Raw genomic sequence first — 27,052 nt, forward strand, 5'->3', positions numbered from 1 at the left:
TTTTTGTGTCTCCAACCATACATCATAGCAAGTCTCACTACCATCTTGTAACCTCCCTTTCGCTCTTGCTGCCATCCTTCTACCACAAATCACTCTTTCACTCTATCCACCCTCCCTGGACTCTTCTTCACCTTTCTTGTGCGCTGTCTTGTATGTTCACTTTTCCACCTGTCTCCCTCTCATTCACACACATGTATTCTGTCTTGCTTTTTCAGACTTTTATTCCTCTACTCTCCAGAGAAGAGTGAACTCCACCTCACTAGGTCCTCTTCCCCTTGCGCCTCACTACAGATCAGTGTTCTCTGGAAACATCATAGTCCACAAAGAGTCCTGTCTGACCTCATCTGTTAACCTGTCTGTCACAAGAAGGGGATCAGAGCCAATCCCTGATGTAACCTCACCCCGGCCTTGAACCTGTTACTCCTACCACACAGCTCAGTACCACTCTAGCTGTTCTCGTCCCACCTGACACCAAACTCACATATTTCTCTGCCACTCCTGACTTCCTCACACAGTGCGACTCTTATTACCCTATCACATTGTTGGCAAATGTGTGTATGGATACATATCTAAATGCTGCTCGTGTCATATCGGCGAATAAACTAACAGAGCAGTGAGAATAGCTAAATTACAACCGGTAAATTCTTCCAGCATCCGTGATGTAACACACGTGAAACTCTTCAACACCCCACGTTACATCATGACCTTCACAGGCCCACTAAATGCGTCTGCCCTGCCCGTGCCAAAACCGCGAACATCCAAAAACCACCGGTATATATTTAATCTTTATATCAGACAGCTTTATTCTTTAATTAATGTCAGTTTTTCAATTGATTTGCATATTCGATTTTAAACTGTTGTTTTTAGACATGTTACTATCGATGAAAAATAATCAGGCAGTCATTGTAGAGCCCATTTCGGGGTCCTTGAGCGGTGCATGGTGCAACATGTGTTGGATAATTCGAGAAGAAGCTTCGCAGTTCTTTTGCCGTTGCAGTCCAGAGGCGAGCAGTCTTGTCGGAGCTGAGCTCTAGGCGGTTTTCTCAGGAGACTCTGCGTTAAAGTCTGAAGAGGCTCGGAAAGCTGAAATATTTTAGCATTCCTTCGCTGCCGAACTATCTGAAGAGTGTGCTTTGACTTAAAACGCTGTAGTTTAAAATTGAAGTTAGCAAGCCTGTTAGCTGAGTTGTGAAAATGTTGAGCGTCACCAGAAGCGTTTCAAGGACTCTTCCCACGAGGAGCAACATCAGAAGCGTTTCGTTCTTGATTAAAAAGGTAAATGTCAAACAGTTAAGTAGATGTATGAGCGTTGCATTACGATGTGGCCATTAGCTTCATAGCTTAGATGCTAACAGCGTAAGCTTGAGGACAGCATATTTAGTCGTGGTTAGATCATTACTGTGTCGCTAACAAGGAGCACAGTCCAGCTGATACTGTAATAAATGCGTGTCACGAGAAGAGATGTGCAATAACAACGTAGTATTGAGCCGCCGCTCTAGCATTCGATGTGCTGGTGTATTTCATATTTGTGGGGCTAAGCTAACGCGTGCTAGCTCACTTCATTTGATACCCGACCTACCCTACCCGGCAGCTGTTATTCAAAGAGGGGTGATTAGAGATGCAAGTACTACTTGCTTCGTCATCTGCTTAAATAATTTACTTTAGTGTGTGAGTTTTAATGTTCGTTTTGAGCTGGTTCCAAGGCTGTAGCAGAGCTGTGGGTCTGTGACCTTCAGTGAGGCGTCCCCTCCTCCAGCATGCTGCTCCACAGTTTAAGTAACGCATTCAGAGCTCGATCTTCTACAGCAGGGGTGCCCAATCCTAGTCCTCGAGAGCTACCGTCCTGCAGCTTTTAGATTCATCCTTGTTCCAACACACCTGAATCAAATGAATGTCTTGTTATCAGGCCTTTGCCAAACTTGATGGCATGCTGAAGAGGTCATCAAACCATTTGATTCAGCTGTGTTGGAGTAGGGATGCATCTAAAAGCTGCAGGACAGTAGCTCTCGAGGACTAGGATTGGGCACCCCTGTTCTACAGGCTTCGCTTAGCTGGATCCCACTATTAAGAATGGTTTCTTGTCACATGTGCTTGCTTGTGACCCCGATAATGTTATCTATGCTTTGGTTCTTCCAATTTTCATCATCCTGTTGTTGTTTTTGTTTTGTTTTTTTGTTTTTTTAAGTATACTTAGCTCTTCCCTTTTGAGGTTCAAAATGTCAAATTTTGTGAGTTCATCGCTAATATTTTGCCTGAGTAGGTTTAACAGCTGTGTGACTGCGTTGTTCTGTATTCTCAGGCATGCTGGACCGGCTTCCAACCAGATGCTCTTAGAGCCCTCTCCAGGAGAGATTATGCGTGAGTATCAACATTAAAGTGCCTGCATCATATGAACGTGCACTGAAAGCATGATGTTGGTGCTGGTTTGACAATTTTTGTTTGTCTTTTAGAGGTAAAACTATACATTCACTTGCTAATGTCTGTGATTCATATTCCTAATTTAAGATACTTTTTTTTGTCACCAAACAGAATGCCATATTCTGTATTGGTATTTCTAAATAGAAGTCTGAGAAATTTGGATCTTTTGATGTAAACATGAGTTCTGCTGAGTTTGTCACTATCATTGTATGTGCTGCAGGTCTGAAGCCGTCAAAGGTGCAGTCATTGGGATTGACCTGGGAACCACAAACTCATGTGTTGCAGTCATGGAGGGCAAACAGGCCAAGGTGATGCTTTAGATGATTCACTTGTTTGTTTGTTTGTTTGTTTGTTTGTTTGTTTGTTCTTAAAGTCCCTATCTTGAATCTAGCGGTATCTATGGAAATGGAACCCACCCCGAGTGCTGATACTAGAGAACTTCTAAGAAGCGCGTGAACTAAATGTTGTGTTAATTGACTCGATGGAAGTTTGTTACTGTACGTGTAAGTAAAGCAGAACAGGAAAAAAAAAAAATCAGACTGGCCAAATAGATGGGATCATTGGCACTGATGCAGCATTACTCAAGAACCTCACTGCCCCAGGATAGGATTGATAACAAAAGTTAAACATCAGATCAGTGCATCCCTAGTAAAGAAATGGGTAACTTTGTGTAAACAGAATCCAAGTAATTTTTCTGCCTTTTTTGAGAAAAAATCTAAAAAATATTAACACTCATTAACTGAGGGTTTTTTATTGTTGTTTTTTCTTCCTCCTCCAACTTTAAAAACTGGGGTTGATTGATAAATCTGGTCTGGTAAACAATGATTCCTCCAATATAAATGTTTTCTCATCTCTGTTTAGGTGCTGGAGAACGCAGAGGGAGCCAGGACAACTCCTTCAGTCATTGCTTTCACAGCAGATGGTGAGCGTCTGGTGGGCATGCCTGCTAAACGCCAGGCTGTTACCAACCCTCAGAACACACTCTATGCCACCAAAAGACTGATTGGACGGCGCTTTGAAGACCCAGAGGTGCAGAAAGATCTGTGAGTTCATTTCTGGCCTTTTAAAACATTCTCAAGTATTTAAATCTCAGACCCAAGGTTTATTTTTTTTAAATGTTGGATATAATGAAAGATGTTGGATATAATGAAAGAAATAAACTTAGCTGGGTAAATAAATGACCTTGTTTCCATCAACAGGAAGAATGTTCCCTACAAAATTGTGCGTGCATCAAATGGTGATGCTTGGGTTGAGGCTCATGGCAAAGTGTACTCCCCTAGCCAGGCAGGAGCCTTTGTTCTTATGAAGATGAAAGAGACTGCAGGTATAGTTGTGCAGACAGTCAAAAGGATCATTTAAATGTTTTGCACATGTGAGCATTAGTTTTGATTGCTTCATATTCATGTTGTAGAGAGCTACCTGGGAAGCACAGTGAAGAATGCTGTGATCACTGTTCCAGCCTACTTCAATGACTCTCAGAGACAGGTATGCACACACAGGCTTTCTATTGAAGGAAACATTGCTAAATGTTTTTGCACGAGCACCAAAATGAATGAATGTTTAAAAGCTGATGTCAGGCCCCAACCAGGGTCTTTTGAGAAAAGCTCAGCTTTTGAGAAGTGAATTATTGTTTTCCTGCTGTGACACTGAGAAGATTCAGGGGTTACTAACTGTAGCAGACTGTATCATGTTTCCACTAGGATTGAGCAACTTGCAACACCTTCAACTGCTTTAAAGCCATTCTACGTAAATCCATTCAAACCTCCGAAAACATGTTTAACTGATGCATACATACTTAAAGTATAGTTTTAAATTCAGTTAGAATGTGATTTGTATATTGTATTGTCCCTATGATACTGATATTTTATCCCCTCCACAGATTTGTGTCATGCAGTATGCCTTCATTGTTTAACTGATGCTATTTTTGGAACATAAAAACGATTCAGACATCCAGGCAGGAGAGCACCGAATCACTGTCAAATTTTGGCCAAGTTCATGTTCAAATCACCAAACTGATTTATAATCAATATATATATTTTAAGGTATAGTGTTATTCATCATATACTTTCTTTTTATTTTCAGTTTTAAAAGTAGTTTATAGTATCTGCAGCGTGCCACAGTAACTGCAAATAAATTCCTGATGCTCTAGGTCAAGCGGGATGAAACCTGGATTATTTTCCCCTTCTTGGCACATTCAGTGATGGTGTACCAGCCAGAACGAACTGCATTCCCATACTAAAATCATAAGGAATATCCTTCCAAACGAGCAGCTTAGTTTTGTTTCTTCCTTTTTTTTTTCCTTTTTTTTTTGCTTGCTGCTCAAAGTTTTTGATAAGACTAGTCTACCTCAGTCTCAGAGCAATTAAGGTGATATGTAGATGTCAGATAATTAGCTTCTGTGTCCTTGTTGCTGCTTTGGAGCGCACTTGATGATCGAAGTAACGATTCATCTTCGATACTTGTGTCAACTTGTTTCTTTGACAGGCCACCAAAGATGCCGGGCAGATTGCTGGTCTGAGCGTCCTGCGTGTGATTAACGAGCCAACTGCTGCTGCGCTGGCCTACGGCCTGGACAAGACCCAAGATAAGATGTGAGTAGAAGAGAAAAAACCTTCTGATGGTTACTGCTATGCTTAGGAGTATCAGTACGTGCCAAGATAGATGATCCTGTACATAGAAAAATACAACTACTTGCTCTGTTGTTGTGTTAACCTGTATGAATGTGTTTCCAGTATTGCTGTATATGATCTAGGTGGAGGTACGTTTGACATCTCAATCCTGGAGATACAGAAGGGAGTTTTTGAGGTGAAGTCCACCAATGGTGACACCTTCCTTGGAGGAGAGGACTTTGATCAGCACCTCCTCAGACACATTGTCAAGGAGTTCAAGAGAGAGGTGGGTATTCTAACAGTCTTTAAGCCTTGATCTAGTTGTGAAGTTTTGCGTTTTCAACCTGCGCTGTTTCTTTTCAGTCTGGTGTAGACCTGATGAAGGACAACATGGCTCTTCAGAGAGTCAGAGAGGCTGCTGAGAAGGCAAAGTGTGAGCTGTCCTCTTCACTGCAGGTACTCCCAGCTTTTATCCTCATGGGAAGCTAATGAGTTTGTGTAGTTGTATAAAATGGTGACACTAAATGGCTGATGTATCACAGATGCTTTAGGATGTTTTGATTTTGGTTGTACTGCTCGTCATCACGTCTCAGTGCATGTTATGTGCCAGCTCTCAGTCAGCTGTCCAGATAATCGGTGTCTGGCTCAGTGTTACAGTGCTGGTAGATGAAGCTCCTGTTTTTTTTGCTTCAGTGCAGCAGGTTCTGTTTTAGAATCCGCTGCTGCTGTGCTGCTACAGGACTTGGCCCAGTGAGAGTGGACTGTCCTGATTCTGACCGCAGGCCAGACCTAGTACAGGGTCACACAAAATGAACCACAGTGCTGAGTTAAAAGCATTTTGTAATTGTTTAAATACTCAGTGATCGTCCTCCTCTCTCTCTTACAGACTGACATCAACCTCCCCTACCTGACTATGGACGCCTCCGGTCCCAAACATCTTAACATGAAGCTAACTCGTGCTCAGTTTGAAGGTATTGTGGCTGACCTTATCCGCCGCACCGTGGCTCCTTGCCAGAAGGCCATGCAGGATGCTGAAGTGTCCAAGGGAGACATCGGAGAGGTGCTACTGGTGGGAGGCATGACACGCATGCCCAAGGTACACAAGACAGATGTTTAAAACCACCAAAGTGCATGAAATAACTCAGGGTGTACTAGATGGAGTAAACGAGTAAGTTCTGCAGCTTCCATGGCAACAAATAGTTAACAGTAGACAAAGTGGTACACACCACAAATGTGTGGTCTGGTTTGGGGACATAATCACATTTGTACACTGCAAACAGGTGTATTTTTTGTCGTAGTTGAGCTAACCTGCGGTGCACTTTAGGGTTCAGCAGCTTGACAGTTGAATTGTTGGCTCATTACCAGCTCATTAACTTTGACGTGATCTCTATCCGCACAACCCTATCTGCACCGACAATAAGAAGAACATAGATTTGTACAGTGCCTTAACAAAAGAGTAAATAAACAACGTTTTCTGCATTTTGAATATGATTTTTATAATTGGTCCTTGTTTCTAAAATGCTGATTTTAACGCATGCTTAACTCATAATTAACACTTTTTGTCCCCCTCCCCACCTCCACCCTGCAGGTTCAGCAGACAGTCCAGGATCTGTTTGGCCGAGCCCCCAGCAAGTCTGTGAACCCTGATGAAGCTGTCGCTATTGGAGCAGCCATCCAGGGTGGTGTTCTGGCTGGCGATGTAACCGATGTGCTGCTTTTGGATGTGACTCCACTGTCGCTGGGTATCGAGACTCTGGGTGGTGTCTTTACCAAGCTCATCAACAGGAACACCACAATTCCCACCAAGAAGAGCCAGGTACTTAAGCAGGATTGCAGTCCCACAGTCTCAGTGAAGCCTCATGTGATCTACAGTGTCACATGTTCCCCTCCAGGTGTTCTCCACAGCAGCTGATGGACAGACTCAGGTGGAGATCAAAGTGTGCCAGGGTGAGAGAGAGATGGCAACAGACAACAAGTTGCTGGGTCAGTTTACTCTGGTAGGAATCCCTCCAGCCCCTCGCGGAGTCCCTCAGATCGAGGTCACATTCGACATCGACGCCAACGGCATCGTCCATGTGTCGGCCAAGGACAAAGGCACAGGCCGCGAGCAGCAGAGTCAGTGCACACAGTAAACCAGTCTGAAAGCTGAGAACTTTGTTTTTTTTCCACTTCATGTGTTAGCAAGTCAAGCTAAAAGACATTTCAAACTGCTGAAAATAATCTGCATTATTAGATAACCAAGTTAAGTGTTAATATTTGAGTTTTACAGTTGTTGCTAAGACAGACTAGATAGGGAGGTTAATATTTATGCATGTTGCTGTAATCACTTGGGACAGCAAATATCCCTTACTCAGTCTTGTTTCAGACAACTGTTTTTTCCTGCATTACGACTCGGTTTGAATTGATGTCTGTAAAAGTCGAAGTGCACATATAAATATCTCATTTCCTCCTTTACAGTTGTGATCCAGTCATCAGGAGGCCTCAGTAAAGATGACATTGAGAACATGATCAAGAATGCTGAGAAGTACGCAGAGGAGGACCGGAGGAGGAAGGTAACCTTCAAACTGTAAAGACAAAAGTCAGGGGTGAAATCTCAGTCTTGATTGATGGGCACTTTATTGTCAACATAACTCAGTGCAATACAGAAAATGTACATCTTAAAACACATAAATCAGTTCAGACTTATTTATACAAGGCTTATTCCTAATGGGTCATCTCAAGACACTTTTTATGTTGAGCAGACTTGAAACTAGCTGCAAACAAACGACTCCAATGCCATTTCGCCCCCAGTTACATCTGTTCAGTTGGTCTACAGGCATTTCCACATTGGCTTTTTAGGCCTAGAAGTTGCACACGTCTTACACACAGATGATTGTTCACCACCGTGTCTGTGGATTTAATATCTGGTAAATACTGAGTTGTCTGGCTGCAGGACCGTGTGGAGGCTGTCAACATGGCTGAGGGCATCATCCATGACACAGAATCTAAGATGGAAGAGTTCAAGGACCAGCTCCCTGCTGATGAGGTAATGCTGTAAACTTTGTAATTTACTCAGATTAAATTAATGTTTTGCGCTTGACTTTTATCTTATTTTTTTTTCCCCCATTTTTGTGAAATCAGTGCACCAAGCTGAAGGAGGAGATTTCAAAGGTCAGGAATCTGCTGACCAATAAGGACTCTGAGACAGGAGAGAACATCAAGCAGGCTGCAACCGACTTACAGCAGGCATCACTCAAACTGTTTGAAATGGCCTACAAGAAGGTAGGAAGCATTTATTTACCTTGAATTTGCATATGTACTGTAAAAGTCTTGACCAGATGCTCATTTTATTACATTTTGCTTCCAAGAATCTTTTTAAATCAGAAAAATGCTAACAGTAACAGGAATAAGAGTATTTTTGGACAAACAAGTTGACTACCCAAGAGCTATTGGCTGAAAACGAGGCATATTTTTATGGACACTGCACATACTAAAGTATGTGCAGTGTCCATAAAAATTTGGGAAAACTAGAGGTGAACAAACCCGAAAGAAGTAAAAGGTCACACAGATTACAGCGGTTTTGCAGCAATGTGGACTTTGTAAAATTCTGTTCAGTGTTTGTGAAAGTCTTTAATTCTTTTTGTTCCTGCAGATGGCAGCAGAGCGGGATAGCACCAGCAGCAGCTCCAGTTCTTCAGAAGGAGAGAAGAAAGAAGGCCAACAGTAGACCTTATTAACACTTGGCTGTCATGAGATGACCGTGACAGCAGAGGACTGTTGGGCTTGTGTGGTGGACAAGGCGGAAGGATGATCGCCCGAGTCATTCTTGCGTAACACAACATTCTACTGTGTTTTGGCAGTAAAATAGAAAAGATAAATGTCAGTGTATGTTCCATGTCCCATGATATCCTGTTTCTAATTTAACTGTCTGGAAAAAAAAAAGTTGTTTATTTTTACAAGGATGTTAATTTCCATTCTGAGGTAGTGAAACATTTTCTTGTTGAAGATATCACATTTCTTTTGTTCAGTTTCTCAAAGCGGGCTGCTCGTTCATAGCACTTATTTGTACCGGTTCACTCTGAGAGGTGTGGTACCGAGGATGTACCACTGCAGAGCGCTGAATAAGAGAAGTCTCCTTTTGGTGTACTCTATTAACATCGCGGAGGCTGCCAGTCCCCCTCCCTGTTGCCCTGAGTGCATTCCATTGACTTGCATTCATTTCATCACTTGTAATGACTGGTTTGTGATCATGTGGTCACATTTTCTGGCATCACGCCAATTCCTTAAACAGTAAATTCAAAGTATGTCTGTGAGATGAGAATTTTAAGAATATAATAAGTGTGTGAGAAACTCCCTTTTGGCTCTTAAAATGCACTTCTTTGGTCACCTTAAACCGAGCATGGGTTGAACTCTACGCAACACATGATGGGACAGCTAACTAGATTCTGAATTGACATCATGGTTCACTTCTGACAGACAACAGGAGAAAGAAGTAATGCATGAGGAGTGTGGAGCAACTGTCATTCGTTGACTGCTGGAAACTGCTCTGTGTACAGTGACTCGCTGTGTTGAGCACTCTACTTTAAAAAGAAGCAGCAGTAGTGTATTTTATTGAAAAGTTCTGTTTATTGTGAGGGGATGGGATGGGTGATTATATTAATGAAGTGAAAACAGAGAATCATAGTAACTTGCCCTTTTTTTTCTTTTTCTTTTTTTCTTTTCTTTTTTTTAAATAAAAATGTGAAATATGTGAGTTGTGGGGTTTTTTTTTTTTTTTCTTCATGTGTTTTATTCTTTTTAGTATTTCAAAAGTATTTGCCACTTTCCTGGTTTTATTTTCTTGTGCATTTGTAGTACTTGCATGTTTCAGATCATAAAACTTTAATATTGGACAAGGACAGTGTGAGAAAAGAAATTAGATTTTTTTAAAAACTAATGTCATTAAGGGAGAAAAGAGAGCTAGGTAAGCTTGGTTCTATGTGTAAAAGTTCTTGCTCCAGAAACCTAAAAGCCAAGTGTGCCCTGCTTACCAGCAAAAACCGCAATCAAGCCTTAGTGGTGACTATCAATGAGCCTTTCATACCACTGTGAAGGAATTTTGGACCGCTCTTCTTTACAGAACTGTTTTAATTCAGCATGAGTTGCCTGTTTAGGGGCTGCGTCCCAATAGGCTTTAAGTTTGAGTAGGCTCACAACTCAGAATCCTTTGTTTTCTCAGTTTTCTTTTTTTAGTCTTTCAGAAATGGACTTGGTGTATTTGGGATCATTGTATTTCTGTATAATCCAACCGTTCTGGAACCTCGGGACGCAAACTGATGGTCAGACATGAGGAAACAGTGCTAACTATTACACCACCCTATCATGTGCCAGGCAAGCAGTATTTAGTATATCCAATGAAGTCCAGTATCAAGCTTTCTGTGTTTGTCATGGATTAAGACCAAAGATAATGCATGCCATATATGTTCTCTGAATGCTAGCCGAGTTCCATTGTGACCAGTGGGCTGTGAGCAAAGGTTCCATTAAAGCAGTGGTCCCCAACCCCCGGGCGTCCATGAGTCGTTTGGTACTGGGCCGTGAGAGTTGAGGCTCAAGTGTGACATTTAATGGTTTTCAGGGTTTTTATCGGTTTCCCTGGGCCTTTTCCCATGTGTTATGAATAAATCTTTTTTTTGGGGGGGGGTGGTGCCGGTACTGGTTTTATTTTGTTGTATTTATCACAACATCTTAAAAGGCCGACCCGTGTGAAAATATTGTTGGACATAACCCGGTCCGTGGCACAAAACGGGTTGGGAACTGCTGCACTAAAGGATATTGGACCTTTATGCCAACCTCTGAGTTAGTTCTTGGTGAGAAATATGCCTGAGTAGCTCACTGGAGGTCATTTTATAGGGCTCTGGCAGTGCTTCCCATGTTCCTCCTTGCATAAGAAATCATCTGCAGGACTAGGTTGATGCCCTTCTACAACCCTGTTCAGCTGTCCTTTTTGTTATGGCCCATCTCTCTGTATCTCTTCCACACTCCTGAGACTGTCCTAGGAAACACTGCGAACCTTCTCGTGATGGCTTGTATGGATGTGCCATCCTGGAGGAGCTGGACTACCTATGCAACTGGAATGGGATGCACTGGCAAAAAAAGTAAAACTAGTGAAAAATCAGCCCTTGATCACCACTTGAAAAATTATTCCCACAGCATTACAACTGAATGCACAATTATGAGAATAAGTGTATTTGCTTAGGAAATACATTGCTCACTTAATTTAAGCATGAAATATATATGATATAATATACATATTTAACTAATTTCACTTGGTCAACCCAGCAAAAAGTCATGTTTTCAAGCTTTTTTCTGATTCCATAATGTTGGATGAAATAACCGAGACATTTACAATAAATTATGCACAAAGAATTCTTTTTTGAACACTTTAGCTCATCAAACACAATATAGTAACTAATCCCCTAACATGTTTAACAAGTAAATTTGAGTTGTGCATGCTGAGAACATACAGCTGTGTTATTTTTTAAAACATCTTATGTGTTAAAAATGCATCTCAAACCTCTATGGTGTCACTAGCATATGTTGTTAAATTCCAGAAACTTACCACTGCTCTAAAAATAAATAAACCACATATAAAGGGGATATCATATCTTTAATATTGTCATCTCAGGCACAAAGTGTTGGCTGTTAGCATAAAGCTTGTTTTAAACAAAAGATGAGCTGTGGGGCTGTGGTAAAGGAAAAAAAAATTATTATTTTGAATTGTGTCTCAAGCAAAGCTCCTGCAGTAGTACACAAGAATCAAAACACAAAGCAGAATGTTTCTATGAAACTGTGATGCAGCCCTGACATATCACCTTTGATTGCAGATTGGAATGAAAGCGGGGATTAATAGTAGTCCTTATTCTACAATCAGTGTTAGACTAAAAGTGACTTCTTCATGTTGTCCAAACAGCTCTGTGACTCATCAATTGACACTGGCATCCAGCAGGGGGAAGCAGTGCATCATGAAGCAGGCAGACTGCCTCAGCATGCTTGAGGTCGCTAAGTCATGCTGCAGGTTTTATGATTTGAATGATACAGCTGGTTCTATGAAGTATTAGAAAACTGGAGCTAAGTTTTAGGTGTTCAGTAAACATAAGAAAGACCCTTGAATGCTTGGTGCTTGATCTAGCTCAGGGGTCGGCAACCTTTCTGATGATGAGTGCCAACTAAAATTTCCTCAGAAGTAAATGTGCCATATTAGCAATAAATTTAATAACACTCTATATGAACAGTTACACACTATATAGAACAACTTTACAGAATTATATTTGTTCGGAGATGTTGGCAGCTATCAGCGAATAGTTATCAGCTATTTTGAAATAAAAAAAGACACTTTTTATCCATAACAAGAACTCCATAACAGCAAATGAACTGTACAACAGAAAATGCAAATGCTATTTATGGTCTTTATTGTCGAACAATAATGATAAGAAAAATAAACTGGGCCAATATGGCATGTTTGTTAATACAGAGATACACATGTTAATGTGATCTCTGGTCTCCCACTCAGAGACACAGGTCTCCGAGTGTCCAGCATTCAGACAGCTACCTGAGGACACTCATGTGAGAGAAAATCTGCTCACACAGATATGTAGAGCCAAATACTGTCAATAAGGCCTCTGCAATGTTCTGAAGACAGTTAAACTTGTCAGGTAGTGATGTCCAGCAGGTGAAAATGCAAGCTCCATGAACACGCACAGCTATGGATTCCAGCTGCGTTTGCAGTTCTGCAAACTTTGACCCCACATAGTCGAGCTTTTCAGTTCAATCAGCTGCTGTCCTCTGTGTCCAGGTAGTTATTACAAGACAAATCCAGCTGTTCATTAAAGCATTGTGGTTTGATCAGAAAAGAAAACATTGGTCCATACACCTGAAAGTCCCGAAAACGCATTGTGAAATCTGTCTCAAGTCTACAGCTGAATCCGAGTATTTCCGCGGTGCTGATGCTGCGCTGAGTGGACAGCTCCTGAAGCATTTGAAGTGTCGGAAATTTCAACATCACTTGAAAAAACTGCCAGTTAGCAATGTCCCTTTCACCGGTAGGCTAAGTGATTTTTAGCCAACTACAAGTTGAATCTGGTAGTTGGGGTTGTTAGCTAAGATACCGTTATTAAGAAGCGGCACAACTAATGTGTCTATGCGAGCTACTTTGCGATGTGCACCGCTGGCCCGGCCATTTATTTTTTAATGCACCTTGTCAGATTAATTCACTGCGTGTCGTGCCCAGGGCTGAGCTGGGACAAAAAATTGGCCCGGGCATTTTGACTAGAGACCGGCCCACCAGGTATTATAGGAAAAACCATAAAGCCTTTGAATTTAAACAAACGCTGTTGTCACAGTGATGTACACTGTCTTGTTGGTATATTTATGATTTCTATACATTTTACATCAGATAAAAACTTTGGTTGTAAGATTCAGATGATTATTTATTAAAAGCTAGACATTTTAAATGAGAATAAGAAAGAAAAGTTTTTCTTTGTGCCCCCTGTTAATGCCCTACCTGGCCCCCTGGCAAAACTTTGCTAGACCCGCCCCTGCACAGTTACCAGCTGTCAGCTACGTAGAAAAGGATCCTGGTGTTATTTGTCTCTCAGAAACAGTTCATAACTTCCCTTCAACTCATTCATGTCACCTAAAAGGTAAACCTGTTTCTCCATCACCTGTTCAGCTCTGATGATTTAGTAAGGACATCTCCTGGTTTCATCTTCATGTTTCCCTCTCACCAGATATACAAACCGATATCATGACCAGCAGCTTTTACAGCTGTGGCTCCAGCAAACATCAGCTGATACTAGAAATTAATATTAAATAAATTCTAACAACAGCTGATCAAGCTTAAACGTGCTGCTGTTGTTTAGTGCGACAACCACTGGTTTCCTCTTTCTGGCACAAAGTGGGCGATAAACAAACAAGAGAGAAAAGCTGATCAGCTGATCATTGATCAGTTTCATGACTGAAGTAGCAACAGGAGAGTGAGGGGGAGAGAATGAGAGAAGAAGAACAGCGTAAAGACACAGAATAACTCCAGCTTTGTGTCTTTTTCCATTCTAGGTGAAGTACTGGACAAACTGTTCCTTTTCAGCTAAATTCGAAACGCGTAATATTTTCTACGCAGTACGAGTTATTGTAACTGACGGTAAAAAGTCAGCACAACGAAAATAAACTCCACCTAAACTTGGTTTATATCTGACCCAGATAGACTGCAGGTCATTAACTTCTTACCTGAAGTTCAGTTCACCTGACGCTCCGACCGGTGGCTGCCTCGGGTCTCTCCTCCTCCTGCCTCCCCTTTCCCTCATCCACCTGCTGACCTCTGTGGAAGCTCCGCCACAGCCACCACCAAACAACTGAGTTATTTTTACACACCGGCCAGCATCTGGCCAATCCACCACCGTTCATTGTTTATACCGTTACAAAAACAACAACAAAAACCATCGGCCCATCGGGCAAATGCCCGGTTGCAATCCAGCTATGGTCGTGCCATCAGTTAACCCTTTGCGTGCCCAGGGTTGCCAACCCCTGATCTAGCTGATAATACGGTGGCCTTGAGAGGCCAAACAGACTGCAACTTAAGAAAACACCAGCAATAAGAAAAACGCTGCAAAAGCACACAAAACACAACGGAAATAGGAAAAAACACAACGGAAGTGTTTCTGGGGAGACAATAACCCAACGGACCAGTTGCAGGAACCAAAATAAGCTCCGGACCCCACATAACTGTCACTTCCCGATCCGTACCGGAAACCCGATCGGTACCAAGCATGTGCAAAAGGCCACTACTTCCGCTCGAAGTTTTTACGATAGTTATGGGTCAGAGTATCTGTTAAGATGTAAACAATAATGAGTATCTCTTAAAATGTTTGCAGTAATGAAACATTTCAATATAATGTAGACATAAACGAAAAAAAAAAAAGATAGTTACAGATCAGGACTCCATGGTCCTTACTGCACATGTGCAAAGTCGGGACTGTACAAATCGGGTCTGCCCATTGACTGTAGAAAACATGGACGACTCGACTCCGCCTCCTACCATTGTGCAAAAATGAAGCCAAAATAGGGCTTTGGAGTTGACGTCACGCCGCAGTGCATTGTGGGATCGCGGCGCCATGTCAGTAGGCTAGAAGGCAAAACAAGCGCACAGTGTTCGAGTATTGGAATCGGGACTGCCAGAAACATGCTCAAAATCAGCGCAAAAGACAAAGGGCTGTATCGCGACCGATTGCGCCCAGACGCCAAGAGACGGTACTTTGAAAAAATTCCATGCATCGGTAATGTGGACCCGTATGAAATAAGGTAGCGGAGTGGAAACCCAGACGACCTACCGCCTTTTTCCTATCCCGATCTTCGCATACCTTGTCTGTGGAGTCAGCGCATACACAGCAACCCAGTTTAAGAATTATAAATCCCTGGAGGCCCACATCCAATTCACAAACGGCTGGGTGCAAGATTTGTCCGTCTTTAAGCCTCCACGCTGTGAGTACGTTGTCGTTAAGACAAAGGTAAGTCGGTTTGAACTTGATAACTTCTTTCTTACAGTTTCTGATTTGCACGTACAGCCAACCCATCTATATTGGTTCATTACAGACCTTTTATTAAAAGTGGTTTTTGTGTGTTTCAGGTACAGCACTCACAACGACTGAATGAAACTGCACTCCAACCAGTGTGACCTCGTTGTGTGGACACAGAGAGACCTTGCTGTGATATGCATCTTCCCTGATGTGGATTTCTGGGAACCACGTTTAAAGCAAGAACAAGACTTCTTTCTTAAAATGTGTCTTCCTGAACTTGTTGGGAAATACTTCTCCAAACAACGTGCTGCTCTAAATAGCCTGTAATGTTTCATTTTGTGGTTCAAGATTGATGCCAGCTGTGTGTTGCCATGTAAATAGTTTGCATTTCGTTTTTATGTACTTTTGAACAGATCAAGAATAAAAAAACAAACAAAGATACTATTTTCTGTTTTATTGAAACTACTTCACACAAAGTACAGTTATTTACAATGAACCACACATGCAACACAACAGCTTTATGAATACTCAACAAGAGCAAGTTTCATTTGGCGCTGGTTTGACAACCACACATATTCACCAAAACACAGCAAACCTTAACAATCTTATCAAGCAGTGTAAGTGTCACAGAAGTGGTTTATGTATAAGAACTTCATAGATGGTTCCAGCAGTTAAAATGTTCTTGCTTGTATATTTCTGTGGAATATTGTAAAGGTGCGTTTATCTTGTATAGGAGACATGTTTATCTTTGAGTTTCTTCAAGAGAAGAAACTCAAAGGCCTTCAACACAGATATGCCGTTGTTTTTGAAAAATGGAGATATGAAGCAAGATTGAGCAAAGTAATATTAAGAAATTAAGTTTCTGAGAGTGAATTGAATGAGCTCATTAACAATGTAAATGTTGCCTGCAAAGATGTACAAACCATTTATGAACAAATACGGCAAATACAAACTCCTGATGCAGATGAAAGACGCAAAGTGGATGCATGTACATCACTTTCCTCGTTCATTGTCAGAAGAGCTGAAAAACACCTACAAGGAGACCTTGCAGATGGTGATGAAGAGCCATGGCCAGACGTTGGGTCGTGCTTAGGATCTGACAGTACTAAATCAAGGTCAAAGTCACGAAGGTCTAAAAGTAGTTCAAGCCAGTCATACTCACAAACAATCAAAAGAATAGAAGCAGAGGCTGAGGCAGCTGCGTGTCAAGAAGTATTAGCTGTAATGGATGACCCATAATGCCACAAGCCCTGCATTTGTTCCACATACTCCCACAGTCATCAACCAAGCCCAAAAAAATCCTGGTGTGCAACCTAAGGGCACCACAGGCCAAGCACTTAACGCATCAAGTCCGCCATTTATCCCTAAAGAAACACAAGCTGCCGCTTCTGCAACTCATCCACAGCCAAACTTGGATCTAGTCGGCATACTAGCAGACGCAATAAGTGCTAATCGTCTTCCAACTCCAGAACCTGTACTGTTCACTGGTGACCCTTTAAGGTTCAAGGACTGGCAGTTGTCATTTGAGACTTTGATTGAAAGAAAAAACATTCCAAAGAACGAAAGACTCTATTATCTCAGGAAGTACCTTGGTGGACCCACAAAGAGAGTGGTCGAAGGATTTCTCCTGGTGGGCACAGATGAAGCATATGACGCAGCTTGGGAAGTGCTGGAAAGGCGCTTTGGAGATCTGTTCACTATAGGGAAATGCTTCAGAGACAAACTTCACAGTTGGCCTAAAATAAGCTCCAAAGATGGAAGTGAGTTGAGAGAGTTTGCTGACTTCCTTAGAAGTTGTGAAGCTGCGATGCCACACATAAAGACATTAGAGGTTCTCAATGACTGTATGAAAATTCAGAAACTCTTGCTGAAACTTCCAGACTGGTTGACAACAAGATGGAATCGCGCAGCGATGAAAATAAGAAAAACCCTTAATGGCGAGTATCCATCATTTCACATGTTTACAGATTTTGTATCCACTGAAGCAGACCTAGCATGTGACCCCATAGCTTCAATGCAAGTACTCAAGGGTTTGGAAATCAGTAAGCCCAAACACTCACGCAGCCAAGTCATTCAAGCTAAAACATTAACGACAACTTCAAGTCACTTAACCAACTCAAGTCACATAAATCCTGTGACTTGCCTTTACTGCAAAAGAAATGGTCACACACACTGGACAAATGTTTCAAATTCACGGAAAAATCAGTCCAGGATCGTATCAAGTTTGTACAAGCAGAAAGGCTGTGTTTTGGATGTTTAAAGGGGGGACATCATTCTAAGAAGTGTGATAAAAGGAATACGTGTGAGAAATGCCAGAAGAAGCATCCCACATGTCTCCATGATGACAAGTTTGTAGAGCGTAAAAGGATAATGCCTGCAACGAATGATAACTCTCAAGACAAGGACGAAGGGGATGAACCAGCAACCGCAATCTCTAACAGAGTAACTCAAGTAACTGCGAGCACACTGACATCCTCCATTCTACCTGTCTGGGTTTCCTCAAAAAATCACCCAGAGAGAGAAGTTCTAGTATATGCCCTCCTCGATTCTCAGAGCGATACATCCTTCATCTTGGATGAAGTAGCCCAGGATCTCGACACAGATAAGAGTAAGGCTCATCTAAGACTATCAACCATGTCCGCCAAGTCAACAGTCATACCATGTGAGAAGCTGGTAAATCTTCAAGTTAGAGGCTACAAGCAGGAAAAGAGAATTACATTGCCACCAGTTTATACAAGAGAGTTCATCCCTGTGAACAGATCACACATCCCGATGTCTGAAACTGCTTTGAGTTGGCCTCACCTCGAAAGGCTGGCAGATAGGTTACCTCCAATGCTTGAATGCGAAGTTGGTCTGCTTCTCGGCTATAACTGTCAGCAAGCCCTTCTGCCACGGGAAGTCATTGCAGGTGAGGAGAATCAGCCTTACGCACAGCTAACTGATCTCGGCTGGAGCATAGTTGGTTGTACGTCTCAAGTTCAAAATCACAATGATGATATTGGCATAAGCCACAGAATCATTGTTTGAGAAGTTACTCCTGCAGTACAACAAGCAGTTGAACTCAAGCAAGAAGTGCATTTTGTATGCAGAACTCAAGTGAAGGAAGTTGGTCCAGTTGATGTAATAAAGGCTTTGGGATCTGATTTCTCTGAGCATGCAACAGATGACAATCCAGTCTCTCAGGAAGACATTTTGTTCATGTCAAAGGTGACCAAAGGCATAAGGCAAAAGGAAAACGGTCACTATGAACTCCCGTTGCCATTCAAAGCCGACAACCCGAATCTTCCAAACAACAAACAATGCGCTGAGCATAGACTGTCTTCATTGGAACGTCGGCTCAGAAGAGATAAGAAATACTATGAAGATTACGTCAAGTTCATGGACGACATCATAGCCCGTGGAGACGCAGAGAAGGTCCCAGAGCAAGAACTGGATAATGAGGCAGCATGGTATATACCGCACCATGGGGTCTACCACCCCCACAAACCTGAAAAGATACGTGTGGTTTTTGATTGATCGGCCCGTTTCCAGGGAACATCTCTTAACGAACACCTTCTGACTGGACCAGATCTTACCAACGCACTGATCGGAGTGTTATGTCGATTCAGAAAGGGCCCCATCGCCATCATGTGTGACGTGGAGAGGATGTTCCACCAATTCCATGTCATCAAGGAGCATCAAGACTATTTGAGATTTCTTTGGTGGGACAAAGGCGATTTAAACGCAGAGCCTTCAGTGTACAGGATGAGAGTGCATCTTTTCGGAGCAGCTTCATCTCCTGGATGCTGCAATTTCGGACTCAAACATATTGCTTCTCAAGGTAGAGACAAATTCAGCAAAGAGACTATTGAGTTCATCCAAAGAGGTTTTTACGTTGATGACGGACTCGCTAGTGTGACATCAACAGTCGAAGCCATACAGTTGGTAAAAGAGTCAAGGGCACTTTGTAAAACAGGCAACCTACATCTGCATAAGTTTGTGTCAAACGATAAAGAAGTGCTTGCAGCTATTCCCCAAGAGGAACAAGCTAAAGCCAAAGACCAGGACATGGCTCTTGGAGAACTCCACATTGAACGTGCACTTGGAGTACAATGGTGCATAGAGGCAGATGAATTCCAATTCAGAGTCCAAGTTAAAGACAACCCATTGACAAGGAGAGGGGTGCTCTCGATTGTTGCTTCAGTCTTTGACCCCCTTGGGTTCGTTGCCCCATTCATATTAATTGGAAAGCAAATACTCCAAACGTTGTGCAAGGACAAAGTTAATTGGGACGAGGATCTCCCAGATCACATTCTACCACAATGGGAAGCATGGTTGAGAGACCTGCCCAAGTTGGCAGCTCTGAAGATCCCACGAAGCTACTCACAAGTTGCTGACATTGTGCAGTACGAATTGCACAGTTTCTCAGATGCGAGCCTCAGTGGTTATGGTGCATGTTCATACCTCAGAGCAAAGGGTAGAGAAGGACAGGTCAGTTGTGCACTCGTCATGGGCAAGGCAAGAGTTACGCCCATTAAGCAAACAACCATCCCAAGGCTTGAACTGTCATCGGCCGTGACTTCAGTTCGCATCGCAGATGTGATCAAACGAGAACTAGACATCCAAAATCTACAGGAATATTATTGGACAGATTCACAAGTTGTATTAGCATACATAAATAATGATGCTAAAAGATTTTACAGATTTGTCGCCAATCGAATTCAACGAATAAGACAAAGCACAAGTCCTGGGAAATGGCAGCATGTCAGCTCAGAGGAAAATCCAGCTGATCAGGCCTCAAGAGGTTTAAATGCTACTCAGCTGAAGGATTCAAACTGGTTGAAAGGTCTCGATTTTCTTTGGAAACAAGATCTTCCGGTCAAAGAGGAAATGGTGGGAGAGGTTGAAGAAGTGGATCCTGAAGTCCGTAAAGGCTATACGCACACTGTACATTCAAAGGAAGCAAACCCAGTGCTAGAGCTTTTAAAGAAGTTTTCCAGTTGGTCGAGAGCTATCAAGGCCATTGCCAGGCTCAGACGATTCATCAAAGAGTACAAAGGTGTTCAACAAAGAACGAACAAAGTGACAGATCTTGAAGAAAGAAAAGACACAGAATTATTCATCATCAAGCTAGTGCAAAGAGACGTCTTTACTGAGGAAATACAGAAGATCAGATCTCAAGGAGAAAATTCTCTGTACAAGCGCAGCAGACTAAAGCAGTTAAATGCCTTTTTGGACAAGTCGGATGTTCTCAGGGTGGGAGGAAGATTATCTCAATCAGCTTTACATTATGATGTAAAACACCCTGCAATTCTCCCCAAGGAGTCCCATGTGTCAGCCCTACTCGTCAAACACTACCATGAACGTGTACATCACCAAGGAAGAGGGATGACAATAAATGAATTGCGGGCAAATGGCATATGGATTTTAGGATGTGGGAGTGTTGTTTCTTCACACATTTACCATTGTGTTAAATGCAGAAGATACAGAAAGGCTACAAATGTCCAACAGATGTCAGATTTGCCAGAAGTAAGAACAGAAACGGCACCTCCTTTCACGTATTGTGGTGTTGACTGTTTCGGTCCATTCATGGTAAAGGAAGGACGAAGGGAAGTCAAAAGGTATGGACTATTGTTCACGTGTTTATGTTCACGAGCTGTGCACATTGAAACACTAGATGACTTATCGACAGATGCCTTCATGAACGCTCTTCGAGTTCTGATAGCCATAAGAGGTCCTGTCCGGCAATTAAGATGCGACCAAGGGACAAACTTTATGGGCGCCAAAAGAGAACTTTTGGAGCTAATGAAGGATATGGATCAAGAACCACAAAGAGCTATGGGTTGTGAATTTGTGGTGAACGTTCCGGCAGCTAGCCACATGGGGGGCGTCTGGGAACGTCAAATTCGAACAGTACGAAGTGTACTGACAGCAATGCTGGACAAGTTCTCAAACAGACTCGATACAACTAGTCTAAGGACACTGCTTTATGAGACAATGGCCATCATTAACAGCAGACCTTTAAGTGTTGAGTATCTCAATGATCCCTTGGGACCAGAGCCATTAACTCCCAATCACATATTAACGATGAAGTCTTCGGTTATTCTTCCACCTCCAGGAGAGTTTTGCAGAGAGGATTTGTACTTGAACAAAAGATGGAAAAGAGTACAATTTCTAGCAAATGAGTTTTGGCAAAGGTGGAGGCGAGAGTATCTGTTAAATCTCCAGCAGCGACAGAAGTGGCAGAACGTCTCACGAAACCTGCGAGTAAATGACATCGTGATACTGAAGGATGATAATGCTCCGAGATGTAAATGGAAACTTGCTCTAATAGTAGAGGCTAGAGAGAGCCCAGATGGCAAGGTTCGAAAGGTGAAGCTCAAGACCGTGAAACTACCTTTGACAGGGGGAAACCACTGACAAGACTGATATATCTGGAAAGACCTATTCACAAGGTAGTGACTTTACTGGAGACTGACATGCAAAGTGAACCAGACTCTAATGTTGACACTCATTAGAAAATCACATTGCAAACAATGGGTGATTTTAGTGGGAGTGTAAGTGTCACAGAAGTGGCTTATGTATAAGAACTTCATAGATGGTTCCAGCAGTTAAAATGTTCTTGCTTGTATATTTCTGTGGAATATTGTAAAGGTGCGTTTATCTTGTATAGGAGACATGTTTATCTTGTCACAAAGAACATGTTTTATTACACCGCTATTATCGCGAGGTTTGGGGCGTGATAATATAGACTGTGAGCCCACGTTTAATAATCACGCTAAGGAGTTCAGCGAGCTATCTGCAAAGGCCTGGTTAGTCTACCAGCTGTACAAGGTATTTGTCCTTTGCCATAACTGTATTATAATATTGTGAAAATTTGTAATGTATGCTGTTCTAATTATTTTATGGTTTAATTTAGAATGCGCAAGACTGTAAAGGTATTCTTCTAGAACCTCCGAAGTGGCAGGCGGCCACGAGGTAATTTATTGTTGTTAAATCACAAGTGTTACCTTTGATAGACTGAAGCGCTTAAAGCCTTTGTGTTTTATGTTTGTAGTTTTCACGGCGTTCAATAAATGCAGCGAAGCGCCCGTCTTGAAGAAGCTGTGCCTGTGTTGTCATTTCGGAGTTACAAGCAGTGTTGTGTTTATTTCTGCTCTGCCCTGTGCATTGCACACACAATCCTTAGTCTGCCCTTTAGCTTCCGTGATGCTGTCCGATCGCCACTGTCCACATTTGCAGCTGGTACCTCAACCTCCACTTGTCCAACCCAACTGCTGTCCACAGCCTCCATGACATGGTGATTTTGTTGTTGTTCTTCTGTCTGATCTTCATCGATTACTTCTGCAAGGGGCACACCTTCAGACTCTGCAGCTGCATAATAAAAGCCTGTAAGATAAAATTAGTGCACATGACAGGTGTGTGATTCATCTGGAAGTTATGTGCGGATTAGTGTACAATGAGAGCAATTTAGTATGTTTTTAGAGGCCCATGTGCAGTGTTGGTGCCCAGTCTGGATTTGTTACATTCATTTCATATGCTGCTTTGCCTGCAATAATGCTAAATCATAAGCTACTCAGTCGACATGATGACATGACGTGGTTCTGCAGCATCACACATTAGCATGTTTTATCTCATTATCTATGACCTCAGCACATTGAAAAAACACTTAAAGGCACTTAACACTTAAGAGTGATATGAATTAATTTAGAACTCACCGGAAAGAAAATGCGGAGAGCAAACCAACAAAAAGCTGGGGATTGCACAGAACTCGATCCGCTCGTCTCACCGCTGCAATGCAAGCCTGACGTCTTTGTTTAGTAATATCGGATACATGGGATCCCTCACGTTGCCGCCAGGATGGAAAACGATGAAAGGAGAGCCCATTATCCAGCTTCTTGCCTTCACGATCGTGTGATCTAACGTTGCAACTGACAACACATCACGTACGAGCCATAGCTGAAGCTGTATCCTGTGTCTAGCCTACTGTCATGGCGGAAGGGGGCGTGGCCCACTTCCTGTGACATCACGCTCCAAAGCCCTATTCACCCTGCTCACTCCTCCCCACCCCGAACAACAGCATCCAATACACACTCAACACAAGGCTCCAGCCTGTCTCTCTCAACCACCCAGGTTAGGAGGGAACTGAGGAGGATTAATGCCAAGAAAGCAGCGGGTCCAGATGGCATCAGCTCAAGGGTCGTCAGGTCCTGCGCGGACCAACTGTGTGGGGTGATCGAGCACCTCTTCAACCTGAGCCTGAGGCTGGGAAGAGTCCCACAGCTCTGGAAAACCTCCTGTGTTGTACCAGTGCCAAAGACTTCACGCCCCAAGGACCTCAACAGCTACAGGCCGGTGGCTCTGACATCCTACCTGATGAAGACCCTGGAGTGGCTGGTCCTGGCTCAGCTTCGGCACCTGGTGAGCTCATCACTGGACCCACTTCAGTTTGCCTACCAGCCTGGCATTGGAGCGGATGATGCCGTCATTCACCTCCTACATCGTTCCCTCGCTCACCTGGAGACCGCTGGGAGCACTGTGAGAATCATGTTCTTTGATTTCTCCAGTGCCTTCAACACTATTCTTCCCACGGTCCTGAAGGACAAGCTGGAGAACTCAGGAGTGGACCATCACCTCACAGCATGGATAGTGGACTACCTCACCGACCGACCACAGTATGTGAGGACTCAGGGCTGTGTGTCGGACAGGGTCGTCTGCAGTACGGGGGTACCTTGGTGTTCATCTGAACAACAAACTGGACTGGACTGGACTCATAACTCAGACGCCCTCTACAGGAAAGGGCAGAGCAGGCTGTACCTGCTGCGGAGACTCAGGTCGTTTGGAGTAGAGGGCCCACTCCTGAAGACCTTCTATGACTCTGTGGTGGCCTCAGCCATCTTTTATGGTGTGGTCTGCTGGGGTGGCAGCATCTCTGCCAGGGACAGGAAGAAACTGAACAGGCTGATCAGAAGGGCCAGCTCTGTTCTAGGATGCCCTCTGGACCCAGTGGAGGTGGTGAGTGACAGGAGAATGGTGGCTAAGCTGTCATCCTTGATGGACAACATCTCCCACCCCATGCAGGAGACTATGATAGCCCTGAGCAGCTCCTTCAGTGGCAGGCTGCGGCACCCACGGTGTGGGACGGAGAGACTTCGCAGGTCTTTCCTCCCCACTGCTGTCAGACTCTACAACAAAGACTTCAACTGATCTAACACACATGTGCAATAACACTAAGTGCAAAACTCTTTTTCTGAAAAAGTTGTATTTTTTACTCAGTTGTATAAAGCATTTGCATTCTATTTTTATCCTATTCTATATTCTATTCTATTTATTCTACTGTATATAGTATTTTATTTTATTCTATTCTTTACAGTTGTGTACAGTATTCTTATTTCTATTCTATTCTATTCTTATTGTATTCTAATTTTGCTATATAACTTTTGCACTGTCCACTTCCTGCTGTGACAAAACAAATTTCCCACGTGTGGGACTAATAAAGGTTATCTTATCTTATCTTACCTTATCTTTATTCAAAATTGCTGGATTATTTTTACTATGATGGTTCCTTTTACAGGATGTTCCACTTGCCTTTTTTACTCTCTTGATCAATGACTGCAGAAAACATTATGCCTTATAATGCACCATAAACCTGCTTCTTTTACCAGTGTGTTGCACAATGAATAAATTACTAATAAATTAGTAAACAAATGTATAATAACACTACATTATTTCATGCGTCTAAGCAACCTTTTAAAAGGTGTAAAAACAAGTACAAGATATTGAAAATAAGCAGACCTCAGTGCAAGAAAGTAGCTGTGTCCCAAAACGTCGGCTGTATCCTCCGGAGGCCGCATTTGAAGGCCGATTACGTCACAGCCAGGCGACGAAGGCTGTCCCAATTCGTCGACTCCTTCAAATGCGGCCGACAAATGCGTCCTTCATTTCTCCGAATTTGAAGGATGGGTTGGGTGTGTCCTTCGTGGCCCACCATATCCCAGAATTCATAGCGCGGCCCAGCCAAATTTCAGCTGCCAACAATGGCGGCCGCTACTAAGTTTTAAAATTAGTCTTATTAATCTTTCTGGGTCACAAAATAAACTTTTAACATATTTTCAGGCAAGAAAGTAGCTGTGTAAGTTACAAATATCTGCTTGTTTTATCAAGACATCGTATATTTCCAAAAGTTAGCCAAGGTTTTCGGAGACGTCTGTTACCCACCCGCTCGATAGCAAGTCGGGGGGGTTCAATGGTCACTCCAGCCAGCAAGAGCAGCGGACCCCCGGCTTCATCGTTTTCAGACCCCCGCTCTTTCGCTACTCAGGTTAAACATGATATATAAGTCACTCGGATAACTTAAAAATGTTATTGTTTGCCTTTTTCTGTGTTTTATTTGTTCCGGAGTAAATCGGTTTGGCTGAGATCAAAGTTATTAGATTATTAGATTAAATAAAACTTCATTAATCCATCGGGTGGGTTCCTCCGGGATTTTCACACAGCTGAATAAACGTTAAACAGAAAACTGATTAAACCGAAGTGTGAGACGGTGGAAAATTTACGCCAGTGTCCTGTTATATTTTAGATAGCAAGGAGCAGACGGCTGACTTTATTAAACTCCACCGACACAGCAGTGACGTACATCTGAAGGCTAGACCGTCCAATTTCACAGCCTCGCACTTCCGGCCTTCTCGGTCTTTGAAGGACCCGGCCCACGTAGACCGTGAAGGCCGGGTCCTCCGAAGGATGCAGCCGACGTTTTGGGACACAGCTAGTGTCTTTCCAACACTGAAAAGGTTAAAGGTGAACTTTAACATTAAAAGGTGTAAAAACAAGTACAAGATATTGACAATAAGCAGACCTCAGTGCAAGAAAGTGTCGTTCCAACACTGAAAAGGTCAAAGGTCAACTTTAACATTAAAAGGTGTAAAAACAAGTACAAGATATTTACAATAAGTAGACCTCAGTGCAAGAAAGTGTCGTTCCAACACTGAAAAGGTCAAAGGTCAACTTTAACATTAAAAGGTGTAAAAACAAGTACAAGATATTTACAATAAGCAGACCTCAGTCCAAGAAAGTGTATTTCCAACACTGAAAAGGTTAAAGGTCAACTTTAACATTAAAAGGTGTTCAAACGAGTACAAGATATTTACAATAAGCAGACCTCAGTGCAAGAAAGTGTCGTTCCAACACTGAAAAGGTCAAAGGTCAACTTTAACATTAAAAGGTGTTCAAACAAGTACAAGATATTTACAATAAGCAGACCTCAGTGCAAGAAAGTGTCGTTCCAACACTGAAAAGGTCAAAGGTGAACTTTAACATTAAAAGGTGTTCAAACAAGTACAAGATATTTACAATAAGCAGACCTCAGTGCCAGAAAGTGTCTTTCCAACACAGAAAAGGTCAAAGGTCAACTTTAACATTAAAAGGTGTAAAAACAAGTACAAGATATTTACAATAAGCAGACCTCAGTGCAAGAAAGTGTCTTTCCAACACTGAAAAGGTCAAAGGTCAACTTAAACATTA

The 27,052-nt window shown here is 42.5% G+C and overlaps 1 protein-coding gene and 1 non-coding gene across 2 annotated transcripts; both read left to right on the forward strand.

Annotated features, from left to right (window-relative positions):
- Nucleotides 1-962: 962 nt before the first annotated feature.
- On the forward strand, nt 963-9,756 carry hspa9 (heat shock protein 9). The gene is made up of 16 exons (XM_031746983.2): nt 963-1,275; nt 2,300-2,358; nt 2,639-2,726; nt 3,280-3,461; nt 3,618-3,742; nt 3,830-3,903; nt 4,903-5,009; nt 5,151-5,313; nt 5,391-5,483; nt 5,914-6,123; nt 6,616-6,843; nt 6,920-7,142; nt 7,485-7,579; nt 7,960-8,052; nt 8,148-8,288; nt 8,659-9,756. Exons 1-16 carry the CDS (start codon nt 1,195-1,197, stop codon nt 8,731-8,733), a joined length of 2,037 nt encoding a protein of 678 aa, XP_031602843.1. The 5' UTR covers nt 963-1,194; the 3' UTR covers nt 8,734-9,756.
- Nucleotides 5,633-5,836, forward strand: LOC116325923. The gene has a single exon (XR_004199887.1). It is a non-coding gene; the product is annotated as a small nucleolar RNA SNORA74 (small nucleolar RNA).
- Nucleotides 9,757-27,052: the final 17,296 nt, after the last annotated feature.

Source organism: Oreochromis aureus, linkage group 2 (assembly GCF_013358895.1).
Source record: "Oreochromis aureus strain Israel breed Guangdong linkage group 2, ZZ_aureus, whole genome shotgun sequence".
NCBI classification, from domain to species: Eukaryota; Metazoa; Chordata; class Actinopteri; order Cichliformes; family Cichlidae; genus Oreochromis; species Oreochromis aureus.

What these genes read in the sequence shown, in the direction of transcription:
- hspa9 (XM_031746983.2), top strand. Translation starts at nt 1,195, where the DNA reads ATGTTGAGCGTCACCAGAAGCGTTTCAAGGACTCTTCCCACGAGGAGC. An exon ending in TTCCCACCAAGAAGAGCCAG is followed by an intron (nt 6,844 to 6,919) that starts GTACTTAAGCAG and finishes GTTCCCCTCCAG; the next exon opens with GTGTTCTCCACAGCAGCTGA. An exon ending in CACAGGCCGCGAGCAGCAGA is followed by an intron (nt 7,143 to 7,484) that starts GTCAGTGCACAC and finishes CCTCCTTTACAG; the next exon opens with TTGTGATCCAGTCATCAGGA.